The 22,634-nt window shown below is 35.2% G+C and overlaps 1 protein-coding gene across 1 annotated transcript; it reads right to left on the bottom strand.

Moving 5' to 3' along the window:
• Positions 1-5,716: 5,716 nt before the first annotated feature.
• LOC127184948 (igE-binding protein-like) lies at positions 5,717-6,816 on the bottom strand (the record flags this gene model as incomplete). The annotated part of the gene is given in 2 exon segments (XM_051141412.1): positions 5,717-6,618; positions 6,621-6,816. Coding segments are annotated over 2 exon segments (1,098 nt in total), but the record flags the coding sequence as incomplete, so codon positions are not given.
• Between the last annotated feature and the right edge of the window lie 15,818 nt (positions 6,817-22,634).

Raw genomic sequence — 22,634 nt, 5'->3', positions numbered from 1 at the left:
TAAACCCTAAGGCAACTTTAATCAAATATTTCAAACGCTCTTGAAATTACTACTACTTTTCTAATAAGGAAAATAATGACAAAATTATTAACTTGTATTTTCAAAATACTTTATTTACTTAAAAAATAAAACTAATGAACTTTATTTATAATAAAAAGCTAATTCTACTTTGTCAAGCATATTCTTATTTCTCAGTGAAATGTATTCTGGTTACATTTATAAAGTAGTAGTAGTATGTAACCAGCTGCTCTGTACCTTGGCATCACACAATAACTTTCTGACTGATGAGGATACTTTGTGTTGGATTGACACGAGGTGTTACTTTGTAGCTTAGGCTGGAAAAAACAAACAAACTTTGTGGACAAGACCAGCCTCAAACATGTGGCGATATTTCTGTCACAAGTTCCAAAGTTTTGGAATACCAGGTAGGATATATCATACTTGTATTCCTACAAATACTACTTTCACTGACAGTTACAAAACTGCATTCTTCATCTTTTGTGCTATGTTCTATGAGGGTTCTGCTGCCCCAAGATAGTATCTTTGACTATTTACATTAACAAAATTTAATTAGCCTTAAACCTGTTCTTGGAAAAACTTTTAAAGGTGATGCCAATCTCTCACCTTTCAATGTACAAATAATATCTAAAAGCAATGGACTTTTTATACATATAGAATTTCCAGGAGTTTCTGCTAGAAAGTTCTGAAAAGCAAGTGAATACGTGTTTAGAAAATACTGGCTGCATAATTTTTCAGAACATTTTACTTGAAAAAGTGAAAATTTACATGCAAAGCTTATTGGGTTAAGTTATGGATATAAATAAGGCAAAATTTTCTGCCTAAGTCACTGGCATTTACAATCAATCACTTTTTCTCAATTCTGTATGAAGTCCATTGGGAAGTTTCATAAATAGAGAGTTCAGTTGAGTTTTGACTGTAGTCAATATTCAATACCTTATTATGTGCATTTTAAAATTGTGTGTGTTAAACACAATGCAGGTCCTTATTAGTGAGCATTACTAACTGTACTTTAACAGAAATTGATCTTATTAAGTTAAATAGTGAAATCATGCTATTATATAGCATATTGTGACTCGCGTTACAGTCTCGCCAGCAAGAACGACGCTGCACACACAGGATCCTTCTGCAGTAAAGCTTTAATGAGTCTTAAGAGGGAGAGCATAAGCTTACGACAAGTAAAATGGAGACCCCAAACAGCAGAAACCCATCCCTTATATAGGAAACTGTTCTCCGCTTAGGATGTGTCAGTCCCTGATTGGCTGTTACTCATCAGGCAATATGACGCCATGGGAGAGGCAGAGCACAACAAGTGGAAAGTTCCTTCGCACATGCGCAGATTACTTGTTTACCAGTTTGGGACACAGGATGTCAGCGCCATCTTGTAATGGCGAATGTGAGTGCGGCCTCTCATATCTCCCCCTTCTCTTTTAATTAAAGGCCTAACTAAAAGAATAGTTGAAAACTGGCGCCACATCGGGTTCGCAGCTCACTACAGTTTGTTGTATGGGCAATGAGCTTAGGAAAAGGAAATGGTCCGATCAAGGCTGGAGCATGACTCTGGACCAACCGATCGAGGACCATTTTAGAGGTACCACTCAGTGCCGTCCCGCGTGCAATGGGCAATTTTCCCCGCGGGGTGCAACGGCCACTGGGTGCACGTAGATATAGGGTGCCTTTCAACGTGCAATGGCAACTAGGCCCAGTCGAGTGCAAAGGCCATGCAGAGAGAAGAAAGAGAGAGAGAAAACTCATTGCCCTTATTTAGGACTTAAAGGCTGCCCACCAAGCCACCGTCTCCCCCTATTCCTTTATTTAGGAAGCAATAAGACACCCATTAAAGAGAGTGGAGACAGAGGTAAATAGCTCATATTGCCGCAGCGCCATTTTACTGCAATGCCTCACTATGCAACTCTCCAGGGCTGCTGAAACTTACTCACTCCACCTTGTGCAATGAGCTGAGACTCTGAGGGTGCAGGAGCTGAGCAGCCCGCGACTTATTGCTTAAGCATGGATAGCCATATATCAGGGGAGGTCCCACTTTCTACTGCTGCAAGTGCTTGGGCAATAACCACCTTGTCTCTTTTTGTTTGAGCCCTGAGTTTACAGACCAACCATAGGGTCAACACTAACCCACAGCAGATCGCAGCTCCAAATAATCCAACCCCAACCCATTCCTTAAAGAAGGAGAAAGCCGAAGATATCCATGACGAAAGTCCCTCTGTAAGCGACAGATTCAGGTGTGTGGAATTAACTTGAATGATGGCAGTTCTTAATTCTCTTAATGTTTGCTCGAATTCTGTTGTCCAATTCGGCATCGGGAGTGGGAATGTTGACATGATCCCCCAGCATTGTTCCCTCTTTGTTATTATCACTTGGGTCATCGCCAGGCTGAGTTTCAGCATCTTCTGGAACCGTCTGGATTTTTCTGGTAAGTCTTTCTGGTACCCAAAATGGATTGTCTTCGTCCTGTGGAAAAACGCACACAGCTCCCCTGGATCTTATAAGAATAGGATCCGGTCCTTTCCATTTGTTACTCAGAACATCCTTCCATTTGACCATTTCTTTTGGCCTGCTGGGCTCTAAATAGTGTCTTTCTGATGCAGTATGGCCTTTGTCATCTAGATTTAAAAAATTTAGGGTAAAGAGTGCCATGGAAATGGCCACTCTTGGTACTGAGGGAAGAACGCTATCTATCCCCCTTTTTTGCTTTATTAAATAAGATTTGAGTGTGCGGTGTGCACGTTCTACAATCCCTTGTCCTTGAGGGTTGTAGGGAAGGCCAGTCAGATGAGTCACATTCATCTGATGACAGAACTGTTGAAATTTTTGTGAGGTGTATGCAGGTCCATTATCAGTTTTGAGAATTTTAGGCATTCCCCAAGCACTCCACGCTTCCAGGCAATGCTGTATCACATGTAAGTGGTGTGGCAAATATAATGCCTGAGCATGTATCAATGGAAACATGTAGATACTGAAGTTTACCAAAGGAAGAGACATGCGTGACATCCATTTGCCAGATTTGTAAAGGTCTTACACCCCGTGGGTTTATCCCTACATGGGGTGTAGGCAAAAATTCACAACAATTTTTACATTGAGTCACAATGTCTCTAGCTTCTTTTCTAGTTATAGCAAAGCGGCGGCGGAGAGTTTCAGCCGTCACATGAACGTGCTGATGAAAATTTTTTGCTGCATCTGCCTGGGAGGACAGTGCAGTGGCTATAAGCCGAGTGGCCTTATCAGCCAAGTCATTGCCCCGGGACATTGGACCTGGTAGGCCCGAATGTGCCCTGACATGGGTAATATATATGGGTGTTTTTCTATTTTGTAAGGCCAATTGTATTTGCTGAAAAATAGAGGCGACTTTACTAGAGGACTTAATGATTCCCGCGGCCTCCAATAAATTAACAGCATTAACCACATAATAGGAATCTGATACAATATTTAAAGGCTCGGGAAAGATCCTTAAAACCTCTAAAACTACCAAACATTTTACTATTTGAGGTGAGGTTTCTTGGTAATCTTTAGTCATTATCTTTTCATTAACCACATAGGCACCAATTCCAGTTTTTGAACCATCTGTATATACTATTATTCCATCTTTAAGTGGGGACTTAACGGTCATTTGTGGGAACACCACAGCTTGATTTAATGTAAATTGTAAGATAGGATGTTTTGGGTAATGATTGTCAATTCGTCCTGAAAAGGAGGTAATCAAAACAGCCCAATCATTGGAAGTAGCCGCCAGGGTTTGAACCTGTGCAGCAGTGTATGGTACAATCAGAAGTCTGGGCTCCTGTCCAAAATGGGTGATTGCGGCCTTTAGTCCCCTAAGGGCTAGTTGTGCAATAGCATTGGGATACCAATTTATAATTTTAGCAGGAGAAGCATTTGGATGGATCCATAATAATGGTCCCTCTTGCCATAACACCGCAGTTGGCAGCTGATATGTCTTAAAGACACATAAATCAAAAGGCCGCGTATTGTCCACGCGTTGCAATTGTGCATTTTGTAAAGCTTTTTCCACCTTTTGTAGGGCTTGGCTGGCTGCAGGAGTAAGATTCCTGGGAGAGGAGATATGAGAGTCTCCCTCCAAGATGTCAAACAAAGGCTTTAATTCAGCAGTAGGAATTTTTAAGAAAGGTCGGAGCCAATTAACATCTCCTAACAACTTTTGAAAATCGTTTAAAGTACGGAGATGATTTCTTCTTATTTCTACCTTTTGAGGCACAATTTTTGTAGGGGACACTATAGATCCCAGGAATTGTCCAGTATCTGCAATTTGTACTTTATCTGTGGCCACATGTAGTCCCCATTGTTCTAAAGTTTTTAGTAAAGAAGAATAGGCCTTTTGAAGCATTGTCATGTCCTTATGGCATAAAAGGATGTCATCCATATAATGAAGCAAAATTAATAAAGGATATTGCCTCCGTAGCGGCAGCAGTGCCTCTTGCACATAAAGCTGACACATGGTAGGACTATTAGTCATTCCTTGTGGCAGAACCTTCCATTGATAGCGCTTATCAGGCTCTGCGTGATTAATCGAGAGAATGGTAAAAGCAAATCTAGGCCTATCTTTGGGAAATAAAGGTATGGAAAAAAAGCAATCTTTAATATCCACAATAATTAAGTTCCAGCCCTTGGACAAGGCAGATAACATAGGAAGACCTCTTTGTACGGGGCCAAACATATTCATTTGTTCATTAATGGCTCTCAAATAATGTAACAATCTCCATTTACCTGATTTTTTTTCTTAATCACAAAAATTGGAGTATTCCATGGAGATGTGGATGGTTCAATGTGACCCAAATTTAATTGTTCTTTTACTAGTTGAGTCACTGCTTCTAATTTTTCAGAGGACAGGGGCCATTGAGGAACGCATACAGGGTCCTCTGTTTTCCAAGGTATAGGTCGTGCTGCCTCAATGGCTCCTAGGAAAAACCCTGTTTGCTTTGGTTTCCTGCAGGTGAGATGGGTTCGGTTCTCCCTTGTTCTTGCTTACCTAATCCTTTTCCCATTTTATACCCCATTTTTAGCATTATACCCTTTGCTTGTGGTCAATATCTTTCAGGAGGGGCATACTCATTTGATAGGGTGAAGCCCATATGTTGCATAACATCCCTTCCCCATAAATTAACTGGGAGAGGAAGTACATACAGTATGAATTTTCCCCGTTGACCTTCGAAAGTTTCCCATGTTAGGACCACAGAGCTAATCGAAGGACAGGATTGGTAGCCCAGACCTTGTAAGGCATGAGATGATTGGGTAATGGGCCATGCTTTGGGCCACCAATGAGAAGAAATTATGCTTTTATCTGCTCCCGTATCTAGAATGCCCTCAAATGCTTTGCCATTAATTTTTAAATGGAGCCTGGGTCTCTCATTTAGAGGGATCATCAAGTAAGCCGAATCATTGCCTGAAGAGCCCATTTTGGCAACATTTGGTCTAGAGGATCCTCCTCCTATATCAGGGAGGAGTAACAATTGAGCAATTCTGTCCCCTTTTGAAATTGAGAAAACTCCTTTTGGACTAGAACATAAAATTTGAATCTCTGTAGAGTGTTGATTATCTACGATTCCAGGATACACTATTAAGCCTTGTAAGGTAAGTATGCCTCGACCCAGTATGAGGCCGACAGTTCCTTGAGGCAAAGGTGTAATGGTCTCTGTAGGAACTGGTTGGATATTCATTTGTGGCATTAGTAAGAAGTCGGAGGCGGCACGCAGGTCCACTCTTGTAGAGTGTCCTGAGCCGTGTCTCTGTTGTCCTCCTGGGCTTTGACAAACCGGTTCCCATATCTTTGAGGGCCCTGGGACCGAGGGCCCGACGGCCCGTTTTTTGGCACGTCGGTAGCCTGGCTGTTATCGACAGTTTGATTGTTAATAGGTGGGAGGAGTCTCCCCTGCACATCTCTCACCGAGCGGCATTGGCTAGTCTTATGATATCCTTTGCCACAACGGTTGCAGAGAGTCGGTGTTTCTCCCCTTCTGTTTGAGTTTTTGTAGTCCTTTTTAAAATGTCCAGGCTTGCCACAGTTATAGCAAGTCCTCTGGTTGGTTTTACCAGCAGGGCGTTTTTGAGACTGGAGGATAGCAGCTGCTAGGCCCGCATTAGTAAGCGGTCCTCCGAGGTCTCTACACACTCTGAGCCAATCTTGTAAGCCCTTATTTTTTCTAGGGGCTATGGCGGCTCTGCACTCTTGAGTGGCTTGTTCAAATATCAACTGTTCAATAAAAGGTTTCACCTGCTCAACATCTCCAAAGATATGTCCTGTTGCTTTTGTCATTTTGGCCACAAAATCGGAAAACGATTTTTCAGGGCCCTGAATAATTTTTGTAAGGCGCCTATTAGCCTCCCCTTTTTTAGAAAGCGCTTTCCAGGCTTTAATAGCTGTCTGTGAAATTTGAGCATAGGCTCCCCAATGGTAATTTGTCTGATTCACAGTAAATTGACCTTGACCTGTCAACAAGTCAAAGGTCCAGTTTCTCTGTTCAGGAGTAAGGGCAAGAGCATTGGCCTGGGCTTGTGTTTGAGCGGCCTCATACCAGAGAGCCCTCCATTCCATGTATTGACCCATGTCTGAAAGTGCGGCTTTTGCTAATCAGAAGGAGTTAAGGTGCCAGTGCCAATTCTATCCAACATTACCAGGGTAAAATTTGCATTAACCCCGTATTTGCGGACAGACTCAGCCAATTCTTTAATTAGGTTATATTCGACGGAGGCATGTACTCGTCCCCTGTTCTCTGTTTCAAAAACAGGAAAAAAATTGTGTAATTTTTTACGAATCTTTTCCGGCCAAAAGGAAAATCCAGACCGCAGTTTGTAGGGTGGAGGAGCGGTGGGTGTTACCCTACGAGAGGAGTTATGGGAGGGTTTTTTATTATTTCCTCATTTGTCTGGGTAGTATCTCTCCTCCTCATATTTGGCTGCCTCCTCCTCTAACTCTGATTCTTCCTCTGAATCAAGAGCATCATTGTCAGAGGCATTGGGGCTAGAGCTTGCAGAGCTATCAATATTTAATGCCTCAAGTTCCCTTAATGGGTAAAGTCCTTGTGATGTCCCTTCTGGGGAATCAGGGGACTGCACTCCTTTTACAGGAGGGTTCTTAGCTTCTTTCCTTTTACGGGTATCCCTTTTCTTGCGCGCACCCAACCTCTCACTACGTTCGGTTTCTGACATGCTATCCTGAACTTCCTTTAGGGCGACCTGTCCTTCCTCTACTGCCCTCTTGCAATTGTCATCCTCTAGGCAATTTTTTACAAGTAAAAAAAATAAAAACATATCACTCCTAGAATCGGCCCAAGAAATTCAGAGATATGCATACCTCTCCAAACTTACTTATCCCTGCAGTTCTGAATCCTCCTTGAAGTCAAGGGGTCTCCGAAGGTGCTGACGATGGTTTGGTCAATTTCCCGGGTTTCGGCACCAGATGTGACTCGCGTTACCGTCTTGCCAGCAAGAACGACTCTGCACACACAGGATCCTTCTGCAGTAAAGCTTTAATGCGTCTTAAGAGGGAAAGCATAAGCTTACGACAAGTAAAATGGAGACCCCAAACAGCAGAAACCCATCCCTTATATAGGAAACTGTTCTCCGCTGGGATGTGTCAGTCCCTGATTGGCTGTTACTCATCAGGCAATATGACGCCACGGGAGAGGCAGAGCACAACAAGTGGAAAGTTCCTTCGCACATGCGCAGATTACTTGTTTACCAGTTTGGGACACAGGATGTCAGCGCCATCTTGTAATGGCGAATGTGAGTGCGGCCTCTCACAGCATATAAATCATAAAATAGCTTAATATGTATACTTGGAGGCATTCCTTGGCTAATATTTGGAGAGACTTTATTATTTTCTTTGTTGAAATTACTCTCAAAGATTCCACTACCCCTAATGAGCCATCACAGTTACTTGATTCATTTTTATAAGGTTGCATAGAATCAGTTTTGTGTTACACTTTCCTTTTATATTAAAAATGTGCTGTGAAAAAAGATCCATGAAGTACAATGAAATCCTCATTGTTGCATTGTTACGTGTAGATTTTCCTCTTTTAAAAAAATATTAGTAGATGCTCTTTACATAAAATTATAAATTTAATTGCAATATTCTCATCATGTTTTTGCTCATTATTCTGTATTACTTTCTCTTGTCCATTCCCACTGTTCCTATTCCTAAAATAAATATACCTCTATCATTTATCTATTAATATCACAAATTAATATATTTAGCCATATAAGTACATATTCATCTAACATACACAAACGTAAATATTTATTTAGGATAGGAAGGATGTATTATTTCTTTTTATTATGGTTAATCTTACTACAATGATACTAATTTCAATAGTTATTTAAAGCTAATATGGTTAACAAGGTTAAATAATCTCTTCATACCATTCAATTGCAACTTTTTGTAAATTATAATTGTTAAATGCTCTTAGATATCTGTCATATTTCATGATAGTTCATTTTGTTTGGATTTTGGAGCTTTTCTTACTTGTTTACTTATATTTTATTTGAGAAAAGATTCTTTTATGTATCTTTAAAATTGTGGTTTTAATAAGACATCTTTTGGATGATGGATATATACATACACACACATGTATGTATATATATATATATGCTCCAATCTACCTAGGTATAAAAGGAATTTTCATACCATGTTATGTTAACAGTATTTCTCTTTCTTTACCCTAAAGTTCACAGTACTTTTTTGTTGCTATAGTTGTAAACATAATATACAAGAAGCAAACATGTTCTTTAAACATATTGCTTATATTTTCAATTCTTAAAGGTTGGTAAGAATTCCCAAATAGCTTATGACAGCATGGTTGTTCTGTAATCAATTCTGCAAGATCCAATGTTTCAAATTTTCAATCAATGTTCCCTCAGTATGAGCGGCTCAAGAAGGCTGGAGGAACTGAGCAGAGGTAAAATCTTAGGACAGCTTAGGCTGCCTTGACCATCGCCAGAGCATCCTTCAGAAAAGTCTTCTCATTGTCCTTCTGGGCACTACTGAGTCTCCCCATGACAGAAGGCATCCTGCAGTGATAGATCATCTATCACTAGAACAAACTTTAAAAAGTAAATTACATAATTCTTTGGTATCTAAATCTACACTGCTTTTCCACTGATTAGAAATTGTGCTGCCTTATTTTTGTACTTTGTGACAAAAATGAGGATCACTTGTTCACTCAATTTCCTTGAAAATATTATTAATAAATCCTAAAAATATTTTGTATAGTGTATCAACAGTATCACATCATTATATCTATTCACAAAACAAATAATCTGCAATTATTTTAAGTATGGAGTAGTAAATAGCTTTCATCAAATATATGCCCAGAAATTGAAATAGTTTCAAAGTTTTAAAGAAAATAATAAAAAAGATCACTTTTTCATTTTTACAAAGAGCATCTTAGTTTAACATGTCTTGGGTATGTTCAAATTTGCTTTGAAATTTGTAGTAAATTGTGTCTTCCTATAAACATATATGTACATAGATAATAAGAAGTATGCTGTATTCTGTTTATCTTGTACTAATATGGCTGAAATCTGCTTATAAGTGAGTACATATCATGTATGTCTTTCTTGATTTGGGTTACATTACACAGGAAGATCTTTCTAGTAGCATAATTTTTCTGCAAATTTGAAGACATCTTTCTTTTAATAGCTGAGTAATAATTGATTGTGTAAATGTACCACAGTTTTCTTCTCCATTCTTCAGTTGAGGGACATCTAGGTTGTTTCCAGATTATGGCAATAAAAAATAAAGGGGCTCATCATCCTCTTTGAGGTAGGCTGGGTATTGCCAGGAGTTAATCTGTCTCATTGTCACTGAATCTTTATTATTTAAATGCCATATTCTCTATGTCTCTGAAGTTTTTGAAGACCTTATCTAATTATTTTACTTTATCATTCTATAGAATCGTATCTATCTGTTACACTTAAGATGTATATTCTTGTAATAAAATTATACCTGTAATTAATATTGCCATGATTTGATCAGCTTATATTTAATTTATATAACTTATTTATCCTAAGCAGTCTGTAATAGGACTTTCACAGTATTGGAAGTAAACCTTGAATTATAATTGAGTTATATGAGGATGATAAACATCAAAGAACCTTCTTATGGGGATTGCTTTACATGTGGTGAACCAGCCAATGAGCAAAATATCCTCATTTTTACAACAGACAGAATTCTGCCCAACAAAAGAGGCAAACTTGGATGCAGACAGAGTCGACAGCCAAACTCTGCCAAGACAGGATAAGCAAGTCTAAATAGTTACTGCCTCACAAATATGTCTGTCAGATATACTGGGCCAGAAGGCTGAAGATGATGTTCCAACATTATAGAGAGTTTTGGGTGACTGTTCAGGGAGCAAACTGTTTGTCATTTTTTTTTTTTTCACTTCGGAAGCTGCTAACTTGTACTTCCTCTTTACTAGGGTAATTAATTTTATTCTTTGTCAAGTCTCTGATGGGGTTGAAGATTAGATAGTTTAGTTTTACATTTAAGCTTATTTGTTTAGAGGTTAAGATGTTTTTAGGTCTAGATAGATATTTTAAGTTGATAATGATGAGATATGATAGATATTGATTTACATTCAGAATTTTAAACCCACCAAGATAGGAACTCCGCCTCTTCAAGGCTGCCAAATATAAATAGCCAAAACACTATGAGTGTAACCTTTATATAATTCCTGATTACTTCATGGTTCTTCTTGCTGTAAGTAGTTTATTGTACATATATGTAATAATTCAAATGTATATGTAAAAATAAAGAAAATATTTAAGAGAAAAACAAATAATGCTGCTATGGATATAATTGGACATGTGTCCTTTTTCTATGGTGGAGCATATTTTGGGTATATAACCAGGAGTGGCATAGCTGGGTCTTGAGGTAGAGCTATTCCAATTTTCTGAGGTTACAGAGGAAGATAACATGCTCAATCTTGAAGTGACTTAATGAGCTGGGGTGAGTGGGTAGGTGAGGGTCACTTTTTCTGTGGAGTAGGGAAGGGGTATTCAGGAGGAGGTATGGAGGGCATGACTGGGAGAAGAGGGAGGGATATAAAGTGAATAAATTAATTAAAAAAGAAGAAACATGTTGTATATATTGACCTTGATGCACCTACAAATTATTCTGCATAATTACTGATTTTCTCATCAGATTTTTTTCATATATATGTGCTTTTTATTTTCTTCAACTTTTTTACTGTGCTTCAACTGTACTAATTATTTTTTCCACTAACATATTCTTCTGATTTAGTGAACCAAATAGGAGCCCTCTGACATGATAGTTCAGTACTTAACATCTTTAATTTTTGTGACTAAAGTGTGTTAGTGCCTGCCCTACAATTTAATGTTAGATTTTTGACCTGAAGGACATATTTTCATTTTGGAATTTGAGGTTACAGGTCTCCAGCTTGTAAGACAGTTTGCATGAAACCCAGGCAAATAATCAAAGCCTTTGTTACTATAATGATTTTTAGCTAATGTTAAACTTTGAATCTCTTATGTAGAGTAGAAAGCAAGTTCACTTAGAAAGCACACATGATGCCTTGCTGGTGAACTTTAACCCAAATTAATTGCATGGAAAATAGTAATCAGTGTATATGAACACATACTTTACAGTTTGGAAATTATATTTATTGTATTTGCATTAAATTGAAAGAAAACTGTGCTTTCTACTTATAATACTAGCACTTGAAAGGCTAAGAAAATCTTGACCTACATAGTGAATTGAAGGCCTTCCTGTACTTTAGAGTTAGAGACTGTATCAAAATAACTGGATGTAACTAATATAACTTTTGTAGGCTATGAGATCAATGATAGAGGGAGAAAAACTTTTTAATACAGAATTCTTTTTAATTATTGTACTTCCAAAGACAAAGATTTGTATCCCTGAAGATTTTAGAAGAAAAATGAGTCCCTGGAATGGTACTAAGAAAAGAACCTAAAATTCATGTTCCGAAATATGTGAGAACACTGTTCTGAAAGTGACAGTATCATTCTACATTTATTCATAAAGAAAAATGTATACGGGCAGCCAATAACCTGATTCAAACGTATTGCTGTACTCATGTATAGTCTTGATATTTTCACAAACATAAGAATAAAATAATGTTATAGAAAGTTTTAGTAAAAGAGTAATGAAAATATTTCTCTATTCTTGCCTAAGAAATGACCAAAATTTTCAACATTGCCTCTAGAATTCAACAGTGTTGCACAATACTGTAAGTGTGACTCAGTAGCCCAATAAAGCTACTTGTTGATAGAAACCATGTTATAAATCAAAACATCACAGTTATTTATTGAATGGAAACTTCATTTTGACCATATATTTATGCAATGTCTAGAAAAATATAATGATAAAATATAATTTAAATTTGAACAATAAGTAAAAATATTTAGGATTCACACTTCATAAATTTCCTTGTAGAAATTATAGCTATAATAATAACAGTTTTATATATTATAGCATATTTAATAAGGAATACATTTTGAAAATAATATGCAAATAACTTTTTTGCTCAGACTATAGTAAAAATAGAGAAATCAATTATAATTATAAAAAGAGAAGAAATAGCACAGACAACCAGATTCAACTTTCCTGTTTTATAAATGAGAATGTTATACTCATGTTAGTATGTTTTCAAATTGAAATAATGTTATTACTACTAGCTAGGACTTGTGCTTGCAAATTGACATTCTTATTTTAATATTTTTCATATAATAATATATCTCCAAGTACTGTTTTAAATTTCTTTTATGTGCAGTATAAAGATAATATTGACTGGTTTTAGAGTCCTATGCTATGTATAATGACAAAGACAATACACTTTAAGCAACAATCATATTTTAAAAGAAAATCATAACATTTAAAGAAAAACATATAACTAATAGATTGCTGAATTATCTATAGAGTTAGGTTGTTTATTTTAGTTAAACATTATAATTACAGGAGTTTTATTTCAAGACTACTGATATGTTATTCCTGAAATTTGTAATATTCCCCCAAAGCACTCTGATAGATTCTCTGAAGATCATAGACATTTTTAACTTTCCTTTATTTTCATTCTATATCTTTTACAAAAGACAAGAAATAATAGTCTTATAATAGCACTATGAAAGGCTAAAAAGTCAAAAAAGAATTATTGGTGCATAAACACAGATTAGTGAATATACATGAAACTATGCATCATAAGTAAACACAACAAAGTTATGCTCTCAACCCCTTAGTTCAATTTCCCAGTAATTAAGAATATATGTTGGAGAAATGCTTTTGATATTTTGGCATGTATGTTTATAGATTTTATTCATTCTTTCTAGAGAGGAATTAGTAATAATCTTTAAATGTCTCATCCTCCAGAATCTTGTTTTGCTATGTGTCATATAATTTACAAAAAGACTATAAGCTTAATGACTGTACAATTAATGAATAATAGTGATAATCCTGACAGTGTCAAAATATATCATAATAAAAACCAAATAACTATACTCATATTTTGGATTAAAGGGCCACTTTTTATCATGATAGACTATTCAAAGAAGTACATTATTTATGATTATATAATTAAGTAGTAAATGTGACAGTCATACTTGAATACAGTTTAATTTTATAATAAATCAATGTCACTTAAATGTATATGTGCTTTTTTGTTCCTATTTTTTTTTGTTGTTTGTTTTTTTGAGACAGAGTTCCTCTGAAGAGCCATGGCTATCATAGACTCACTTTGTAGACCAAGCTGACCTTTAACTCACAGCAATCTACTTGCCTCTGCCTCCTGAGTCCTGGGATTAAAGGCATTTGCCACAATGCCCGGCTTGTTCTTATTTTTTTTATACATAGAAAATAATCTATTTACCGTTCTACCTTCCTGCCACCATAAATATGATGCCACTGTAATTTGTTTTTACTTTTTTGCATATGCATGTATAATATTATACACATATACAATAAACTGCTTATAGAAAGAAGAACCATGACACAATCAGGAATTATATACATGTTACATTCATATTGTTTTTGGCTATGTGTATTTGGCACCCTTGAAGAAAACATTTTTCCTATCTTGGTGGACCTAAAGTTTTGAATGTAAATTAATATCTATCATAGCTCATCATTATCAATTTAAAATATCTATATAGGTCTAAAAATATCTTAACCTCTAAACAACTAAGCTTCTTTGAAAAACTAAGGTACCTGGTCTTCAACCCCATCAGAGACTTGAGAAGGAATAAAATAGATTACCTGAGTGTACAGGGAGCAGGGTAGCAGCTTTCCAAATGAGTAGATGACGGAGACAGTTTGCTACCTGAATAGTCACCAAAACCTCTCTATATTGTTGGAGCATCATCAGCCTTCTGCCCCAGTATATCTGACAGACATATTTGTGGGGAAGAAACTATTGAGGAATTTCTTACCCTGTCTTGGCAGAAGTTCGTCATTGACTGCCTAAATCAAAGCTTGCCCAATTTTTGGCAGAATTTTGTCTGCTGTAGAAACAAGGACATTTTTCCCAGTGGCTTGTTTTGGTCTACATTTGAAGCCATCTACATAAGGAGGTTCTCTGATGCTCAGGAACTAACAACACCTAAGTTTCAAAAGAGGATTATTGATATAGTTTAATAATTGAACTTTAAGTATACCTCTGTCCCTTATATCTATAGCTAACCAATTGTTGGTCTCTATATTAATAATAATAGTAATCTACTTAAAATGAAACTTCTGTGGGTGAAGTTTGAGAGATGCATTATTATATGGCTATAGGGAAAAGTCATGAGGAATTGTTTTAATGTTAAGTCCATTTAGATTCTCCTGTAAGGTCTGTGACGTATTTAGCTACAAGTTCTTAGCCTATTATAAGTGCCAGATATGTATTCTACTTTACTGAATAAGCCAGAAAGTCATTGGTTATTTTCATTCAATTCATAGTCCTATGTGAACATATCTTTGAAAGCAAGTAGGTACAATAGCATGCATGGTTCACAGCAATGTAAAATTCTTAATAACTTTTCTCCAGCAGCTGCATGCACAATAACTTCAATCATTATGAAAATTAGCTAGTGGGATGATGTATTCATTGGTACCAGCTGGATTTCTCTATTTCCTGTAACTCAAGTGTGTGTTGTTTTCATCTATGAAGTCTTAATATCAAGTTTTGGATGGAAATCAACTGCAGTGGCAGTATTGTATAATATCTGGGAAATATGATTGACAATTACTGACTTCTGAAAATAGAAGATTCTCTTCAAGAATATAACCACTGAAAGGCTACCTGTACTCAGGAGATGACGCTAGTATACCCATGCTTATAATGGCAGCACAAATTGGACTCAGTGAGTTTAAAATAAGAGCACGGTACCCAGAAGCTGGATTCCCCTTGACTGAAGAATGGATAAAGAAAATTTGGTACATTTGTTCAACAGAGTATTACTCAATTGTTTAAAGAAAATTAGTTCATGAAATTGACAGGGAAAGGAATTGAGCTAAAAAAAAATAATCAGTGAGGTAATCCAGACCTAGAAAGACAAACACGGTATGTACTAACTTATGAATAGATATTAGCTGTAAAGTAAAGGATAATCATGCTACAAATCCACAGCCCTGGAGAGACTAAGTAACAAGAAGGGCTCAAAGGAAGATGAATGGATCTCCCTAGGAAGGGGAAATATAACAAAGCTCATGAATGGATTGGGAGTGGGTAGGAATAAGAACAGGAGGGATAAGAAGGGGAGAAGGAATGAAAAGAGACAGTACTCAGAGAGACTACTTGTATTTGAGGGCACCTTGATGACAAGATAGAAATTTAGTGCAATGAAAACTAGGAATCTACAAGAGTGACCCTAGCTATGACACCTAGTAATGCTGGTACGGAGTTTGAACTACCCATCTCTTGCAGCCAGGAAAAATTGCAGTGGAGGGATTGGGATACCAACCCAGCCATAAAATGTTCAACTTGTTTTACCTAAAACATGTACTGTGGTAAAGGTGGGGCAGATCCATACTTGAAAAGGAGCCCAACACTGCCACTACCTAAAGGGCCAAGAGCCAGAGGTTAGCTCAGAAACCAAGGATAGAACCAAATCTGTTTGGCAAAAAGTAAAAGAAAAAGTCAATAAAACAATTCCTAATGATACTGTGCTACATTCAAAGATTTGTGCCTAGCTCGGTAGCCATAAGAGAGACTTCATGTAATAACTGATGGAAATAGATGCAGAAACCTATAGGCATACATTAGGCAGAGCTCAGATAATTAAATTTTTTAAAACACAAAGTAAAATTTAAATTTAAAAGAGCATAAAGAACAATCAATATGATAAGGACACTTACTCATAGATATTTCAGAATAAACAAAACAACTGTGAATATACTTGTTATCTCTTCCTTTCACTAACTTCCTTGACAATTCATTTTTTCCTATTATCTATAAGTGTTTGAAATACAGAAATTTATAAAGAAAAAATGAAAGCTAGAGCACAAATATGAACATGGAAACAATTTTTGAAGAGATAACTAATCATTGAAACAAATATATTATGTTTTATATAAAGTAATATTATTCAGTATAAGCATTTTTCTATTCTTTATTGTATGCTTATATCTTTTTATCTTTTATGAATGTTAAAATGCCCTTTATGTTAGAAATGATGATATCTGATGCATCTGTATAGTTCATATTTGTTTTTAATATACAGTAGTGTTTTATTATAAAATATTTTACATAGAGAATATAAACACAATGCACAATGCAAAGCGTACTTGTGAAGAAAATAGCCATAATCAAGAGAAATGACAGCATTGGGTTGGTCTTTTAAAAAATTAATTAATAGATTTTCAAAATGTAGGTGTCAAGAAACCAGTAACATAGTGAATCAAATGTGCTGATGAAATGTGTTTTCCTATTTCAATACCATTTAAGCTAATTGTCTTTGAAGGCTTAGTAATCATAATGTGTTATACTGGCTACATTAAATTATTTCAAGGCAACATGTATAGAAAATGAATTAACAGAGCAGGTGGATTTGTGCATACTTTATGTTAAATAAAATGCTTAATAAAATAGTATTTCATTACTTTTTATGACATTGAAGAACTTTTAAATTAATGACTAGTGCATTGTTACTAAGCAGAGAAACTGCTCTAGATCTGATTTCATGGACAAATGGTCCACTTATAATAAATATATTAATTGTTCATATGTAAATTTTAGTCACAAGGATGCTCATACCATCTTAAACAAATGCTTCATATAAGATTTTTTCAACTATTAAAGCTAAATTCAAGAAAACATTACTTAGCATATGGAGAATTTTTATTAATTGGAATTGCTAATTCTAGTGAATTAGCAATAATTCTAAAATAATCTTATTTGTGTTAAAAATAATTCAAGTGATTTAATTTTTTGCTGTTTTTGTAAAGTTTTGTTATTTTGCTTGGCTGTATAATGCTGGAGTTAAAAAATAATTCACTAAAAATGGTGATGAAATTTTAAAAAATTATCAGAATGATGACTTTCTAGTTAAGTTGACAGATAACTATTGATCTTGTTTACCCTTCCCATAATTAAAGTCCAGCTTATGTGTATATTTTTTATATATTTACTAATCATTTTCTTGGGACTTTATTGGAAAATATCCAATTTATCCCAATATCATAAATTTTGCATTGTAAATTTGAATACTAATCAATATTAGCATATCAACTTTTAGTTTATTACTATACTAATTTTTAACTTTTAGTATACCTAGAGAAATATTTTTAATGAATGTTCATTGTAATTTTAAAAGGTATACATATTTGAACATACTTAAATTCATATATTTCTTCAGGAATATTCATATTATTTTTAGTTTTTGGTATTATAAGATTGTAATTAACTTCCTGTCCACAGTAATTTATAATATACCCACAAAGTTATTTAGAGTTAATATTTAAAAGTTAAATCATGTTATGAAATATATACTACCTCCAGATTGTTTTAAGTGATGGTTCTGTGTGTTCTTCCTTTTAGATATGTCCCACAACTATTTTCAAGTTTGAATCTTCTGTATATCCAAATGTTATTCTGTTTGTGATTCAACATTTCAAAGGAAATTTACTGTTTCCTGAAACTCATGCCTCAATTGTAGTATGACACTAGAATTCATACTCAAATGCACAAAATATGGTGTTCTAACTTATGTGGGGGAAGTGATCATTTGCCACTTGAATCCTAGTTTAATCCCCATACAAAGGGGTTCAGATTAAATAACTTTTCCCAAGAGAGTGACATAGCTGCATTATTATATATACCTGAGGTTGACTTGAAATGTATCTTTAGGGTATTATTTCTGGCTTTTGTTTCTTTTGTTCTTTTTAGAAACCTTAGGTTTCTTCTGCTTTCATGTTGAATTATGTTATGTATCTCCTAAAAATATTTTCCTATCTCTTATAGAGCATTTTCATGTGTTGTTAGTAGAGATAGGATAGGATTAGAATGATTCTTGCTGTGTCAGCTCAGTTTTCTCTATTGATTGGGAAGAAATCAATGAGTTTTTAAATTAAATTCTCCTTTCAAATGCAGTGGCACAGGCAGAAGTTGGGTTTATTGACACACTGTTAAAGAGGGCACAACATTGCAAAGAGAGAGGCTAAAGAAGTAATTTTGTGAGTTGAATAAATCATGTTTTTCTGTAACACTGGATGAAATAAGTGGATCATGTGTACAGTGTATGTTAGGTTTTTTAAAATATTATTTATTTATTTTAAATTATGTGTATGTGACTATCTGTCATGTGTGCTGGCACCCTCAGAGACAGATCAGTTATCCATCCAGATAATCTGGAGATTGAGTTACAAATCATTTTGAACTATCTAAGTAGGTGCTTTGGAACTATAATCACATACTTTAGAGGTACAACAAGTACTAGTCTCAGATTGCTTTCTTTTTATATTTATTCAATAAATTTGACTAATGCCTCAATTGTCACAAGATATTTTTAATTTACTGACATAGAATTTTGTATATAGATGCAAAATAAATTCTAGATATAATGATATAGAATTCAAACATAAGATTATTCTTCACACATTATATATATATATATATTTATATATTTATATATATATACTCTAACATGAGTTATTGTACCCATACAACTCAATTATAATACAAGGTTTACTATCAATGCTTTGAAAGTGCTTTTAAGTTGTTTAGGACAAATAAGTTATACAAATTAAATGTTAGTAGATTAAATCATGGTTATGTCAATTGCTAGCATACTTTTATCACAAGAATATACGTCTTAGGTACAGCAGATAGATATGACTCTATAGAAAGGCGAAGTCTTCAAAAACTCCAGAGACATTCAGAATATGGCATTTGAAAATGTTTTTATTACTTTTAAGATTCATTGGCAATGAGACAGGTTAACTCCTCGCAACACCGAGCCTATCTCAAAGAAGATAATAAACATCAAAGAACCTCCTTATGGAGATGGCTTCAAATGTGGCAAACCAGATAGAATTCTGCCTAAAGGCAAGCTTGGATGCAGGCAGAGGCAATGGCCAAACTCTGCCAAGACATGGCTGGCAGGTCCTCAATAGTTCCTGCCCCACAAATATGTCTGTCAGATATATTGGGCCAGAAGGCTGAAGAAGGTGCTCCAAGGTTCTGGAGAGTTCTGGGTAGCTATTCAGGTGGAAAACTGTCTCTGTCATCTTTTCATTAGGAAAGATACTAACCTGCACTATCTGCATACTAAGATAATCCAGCTTACTTCTTATCAATGAGGCTTGATTGTTTGGGGGATAAGATGTTTTTAGGTATGGATAGGTGGTCTAAGTTGATAATGACAATATGTGTTGGCGATTGATTTACATTCAGAAATTTAGATGCACCAAGATAGGAAAGATGTCTTCTTCAAGACTTTCAAATACAAATAGCCAAAACACTAAGAATGTAACATTTATATAATTCCTGATTGTGTCACGGTTCTTCTTGCCATAGGTAATCTATTGTATATATGTATAATAATATAAATGTATATGTACAAAAATAAAATAATTTTAAAAAGAAGTACAGTAAGTACTTGTCTTTTCCAGTATATGCCTGTGTTAATGAATTTAACCAAGTAAATTTCTCCAAATATGGTCCTATTTATTCAAGCAATTTCATTAATTTTTTAAAGTAGTTCTAAGCTTTATTAATACATGCAAAAGAAATTTAACTCAGCCCTAATCCACCATTATGGCCTTAAAAGCTAATTTGTTAGGAAAAATAATGGGTACCTAAGATCAATAGTCCCTGATAGGTAAGTTTCTTGCAGTAATGTTGACAACTCAAATAATATGGTTACCTTTCACATTGTTGTGACATGACTTTTTACTTATTTTACCAGATCTACTTCTAATTTCACATTAAGATTTATAAAACTCATTATCTAAAACAAAGAAATATTAGTAAAATAGATAGACATATAAGCAAACAGTATATAAGATAATTATTAGTACATTGTATGAAATGTATTCTTTGAATTTTAGTATACTAATTTTATAAGTATTATCTTATTATTTAAAAGTAAAATATGCTTATTTCAAAACAAGTCTTCCTTAGGGTCAGATGAGTAATTAACATAACCAGCAATACACTAACTTCATCTCTGTACACGTATGGAAATGAACCAGATATAGAGTCAAAATTACAAATAATTTTAATATACGTGAAATTACATTGTCTTTCTTAGATATATAAAGTATAAACTTTATTTTATACATTGAAAAGTAAGAAAACTATTGTTGCTTGCCATCTCTTTTATTTTCTAGTAAGGTCATAAAGACTATCATAAAATCCCCTTATGTAAATATGCCTAAAACTCATTTATACAGATCATATATTCCATATATAGGATAATATTTTCTTTAAAATTTAAATGTTATATATATATGTATACACACACACACATATATACACACACATGTATGCAATCTTATCAGAAACTTAGGTGGAGCAAATGAACTTTTTAATTAATATTGAAACTTTACTGATTTTTATTGGGAAATCTATAGAATCCAAGGCAGTTCTAACAGTATAAACCAACTCATGAATAAGCTCTACCATATCCCAGCCCATACCTCTGGAAGAAGCCTCTTACCCAACAAGAATCCATGACAGAGCCATGAATCCCAAATAAAACCAATCCCCACCCTAGAAGCAACTGCCCAACATAACTCCAATAGCTCCACCATCTCCAGGCCCACACCTCCAGTAGAAGCCTCCTACAACACAAGAGGCCAGGTCAGCTCTCAGAAAACCAGGCAAGTCAACATCTCAAATTCTGCCTGTCTGCTCGTGCCCAGCATAAGCACAACCACTCCTCTGCTCCTTGTCGCTATATTCTGAACCCAACTTCTGGTGGAATACTCATATTTTACTAGATGTCACACCACCTTTTGGTAAACCAGAGACAATGCCAGCTCTCTTAAAACCAAGCAGAAGCCTCCTACCCCACAAAAGACCAGGCCAGCATCATGGAACTTAGATGTCCCCTGGCCTGATTATAGGCCACGCATATGTCTTGAATTTTATCCCCCAACTTGGGAGACAAACATTTGCTGGATCAGAAACCACCCAGGCCACTAGAACTGCAGTCCCAAAATTAGACACCAACCCCCTTCTGCCCCAGAGGCCACTCAAGTCAGAAGACCAGAAAAGAAACAGAAACACAGGAAGAAATTACCCCATCTAACAAAGACAAACCCAGAAACCAGCACATAATCCTATAATCACTTCAAATTGAGACACTTAAATGTCATTATAAGAACATAATCAACACTAACCAGGTCAATATGTTACCACATGATCCCAGCCATACCAATATAACAAGCTCTGAATATTCCATTACAACTGAAACACCCTCCAAATACACACAAGACCTTAAAAAAGAAAGAAAGAAAGAAAGAAAGAAAGAAAGAAAGAAAGAAAGAAAGAAAAAGACCGTAAGATCAACTTTATGAAGATGACAGGAGTCCTTAAAGAAGAAATGAATAAATCTCTTAAAGAAATAAAGAAGACAAATTAAAAATAGAGGAAATCAATAAATCCCTTAAAGAATACCAAGAAAGACACACACACACACACACACACACACACACACACACACACACAAAACAAAACCACCACAACAACAACAACAAAAAAAAACAGGTGATGAAAACTGTTCAAGACCTGAAAATGAAAATAGAAGCAACAAAAGAGACACAAACTGACAGAATTTATGAAATGTAGAATCCAGGAAGATGAACAGGAACAATAGACTCAAACATTACCAACTGAATACAAAAGATTAAAAAAAGAAAATCTCAGGTATTGAAGATATAATAGTGGAAATAGATTCATCAGTCAAAGAAAATGGTAAATCTAAGAAATTACTAACACAAAAATCTAGGAAGTGTGAGAAATTATGAAAAGACAAAACTGAAGAATAGAAGGAATAAAAGAAGGATTCCAGTTCAGAAACCCAGAAAATATTTTAACAAAATCATAGAAGAAAAATTTCCTAACCTAAAAGAGGTCATGTCTATAAAGGTACAAGAAGCTTATAGAAAACCAAATGGACTAGGAAAAATG

Source organism: Acomys russatus, chromosome X, assembly GCF_903995435.1.
Source record: "Acomys russatus chromosome X, mAcoRus1.1, whole genome shotgun sequence".
Lineage (NCBI taxonomy): Eukaryota > Metazoa > Chordata > Mammalia > Rodentia > Muridae > Acomys > Acomys russatus.
This window is presented reverse-complemented; position numbering and strand designations above follow the sequence as displayed.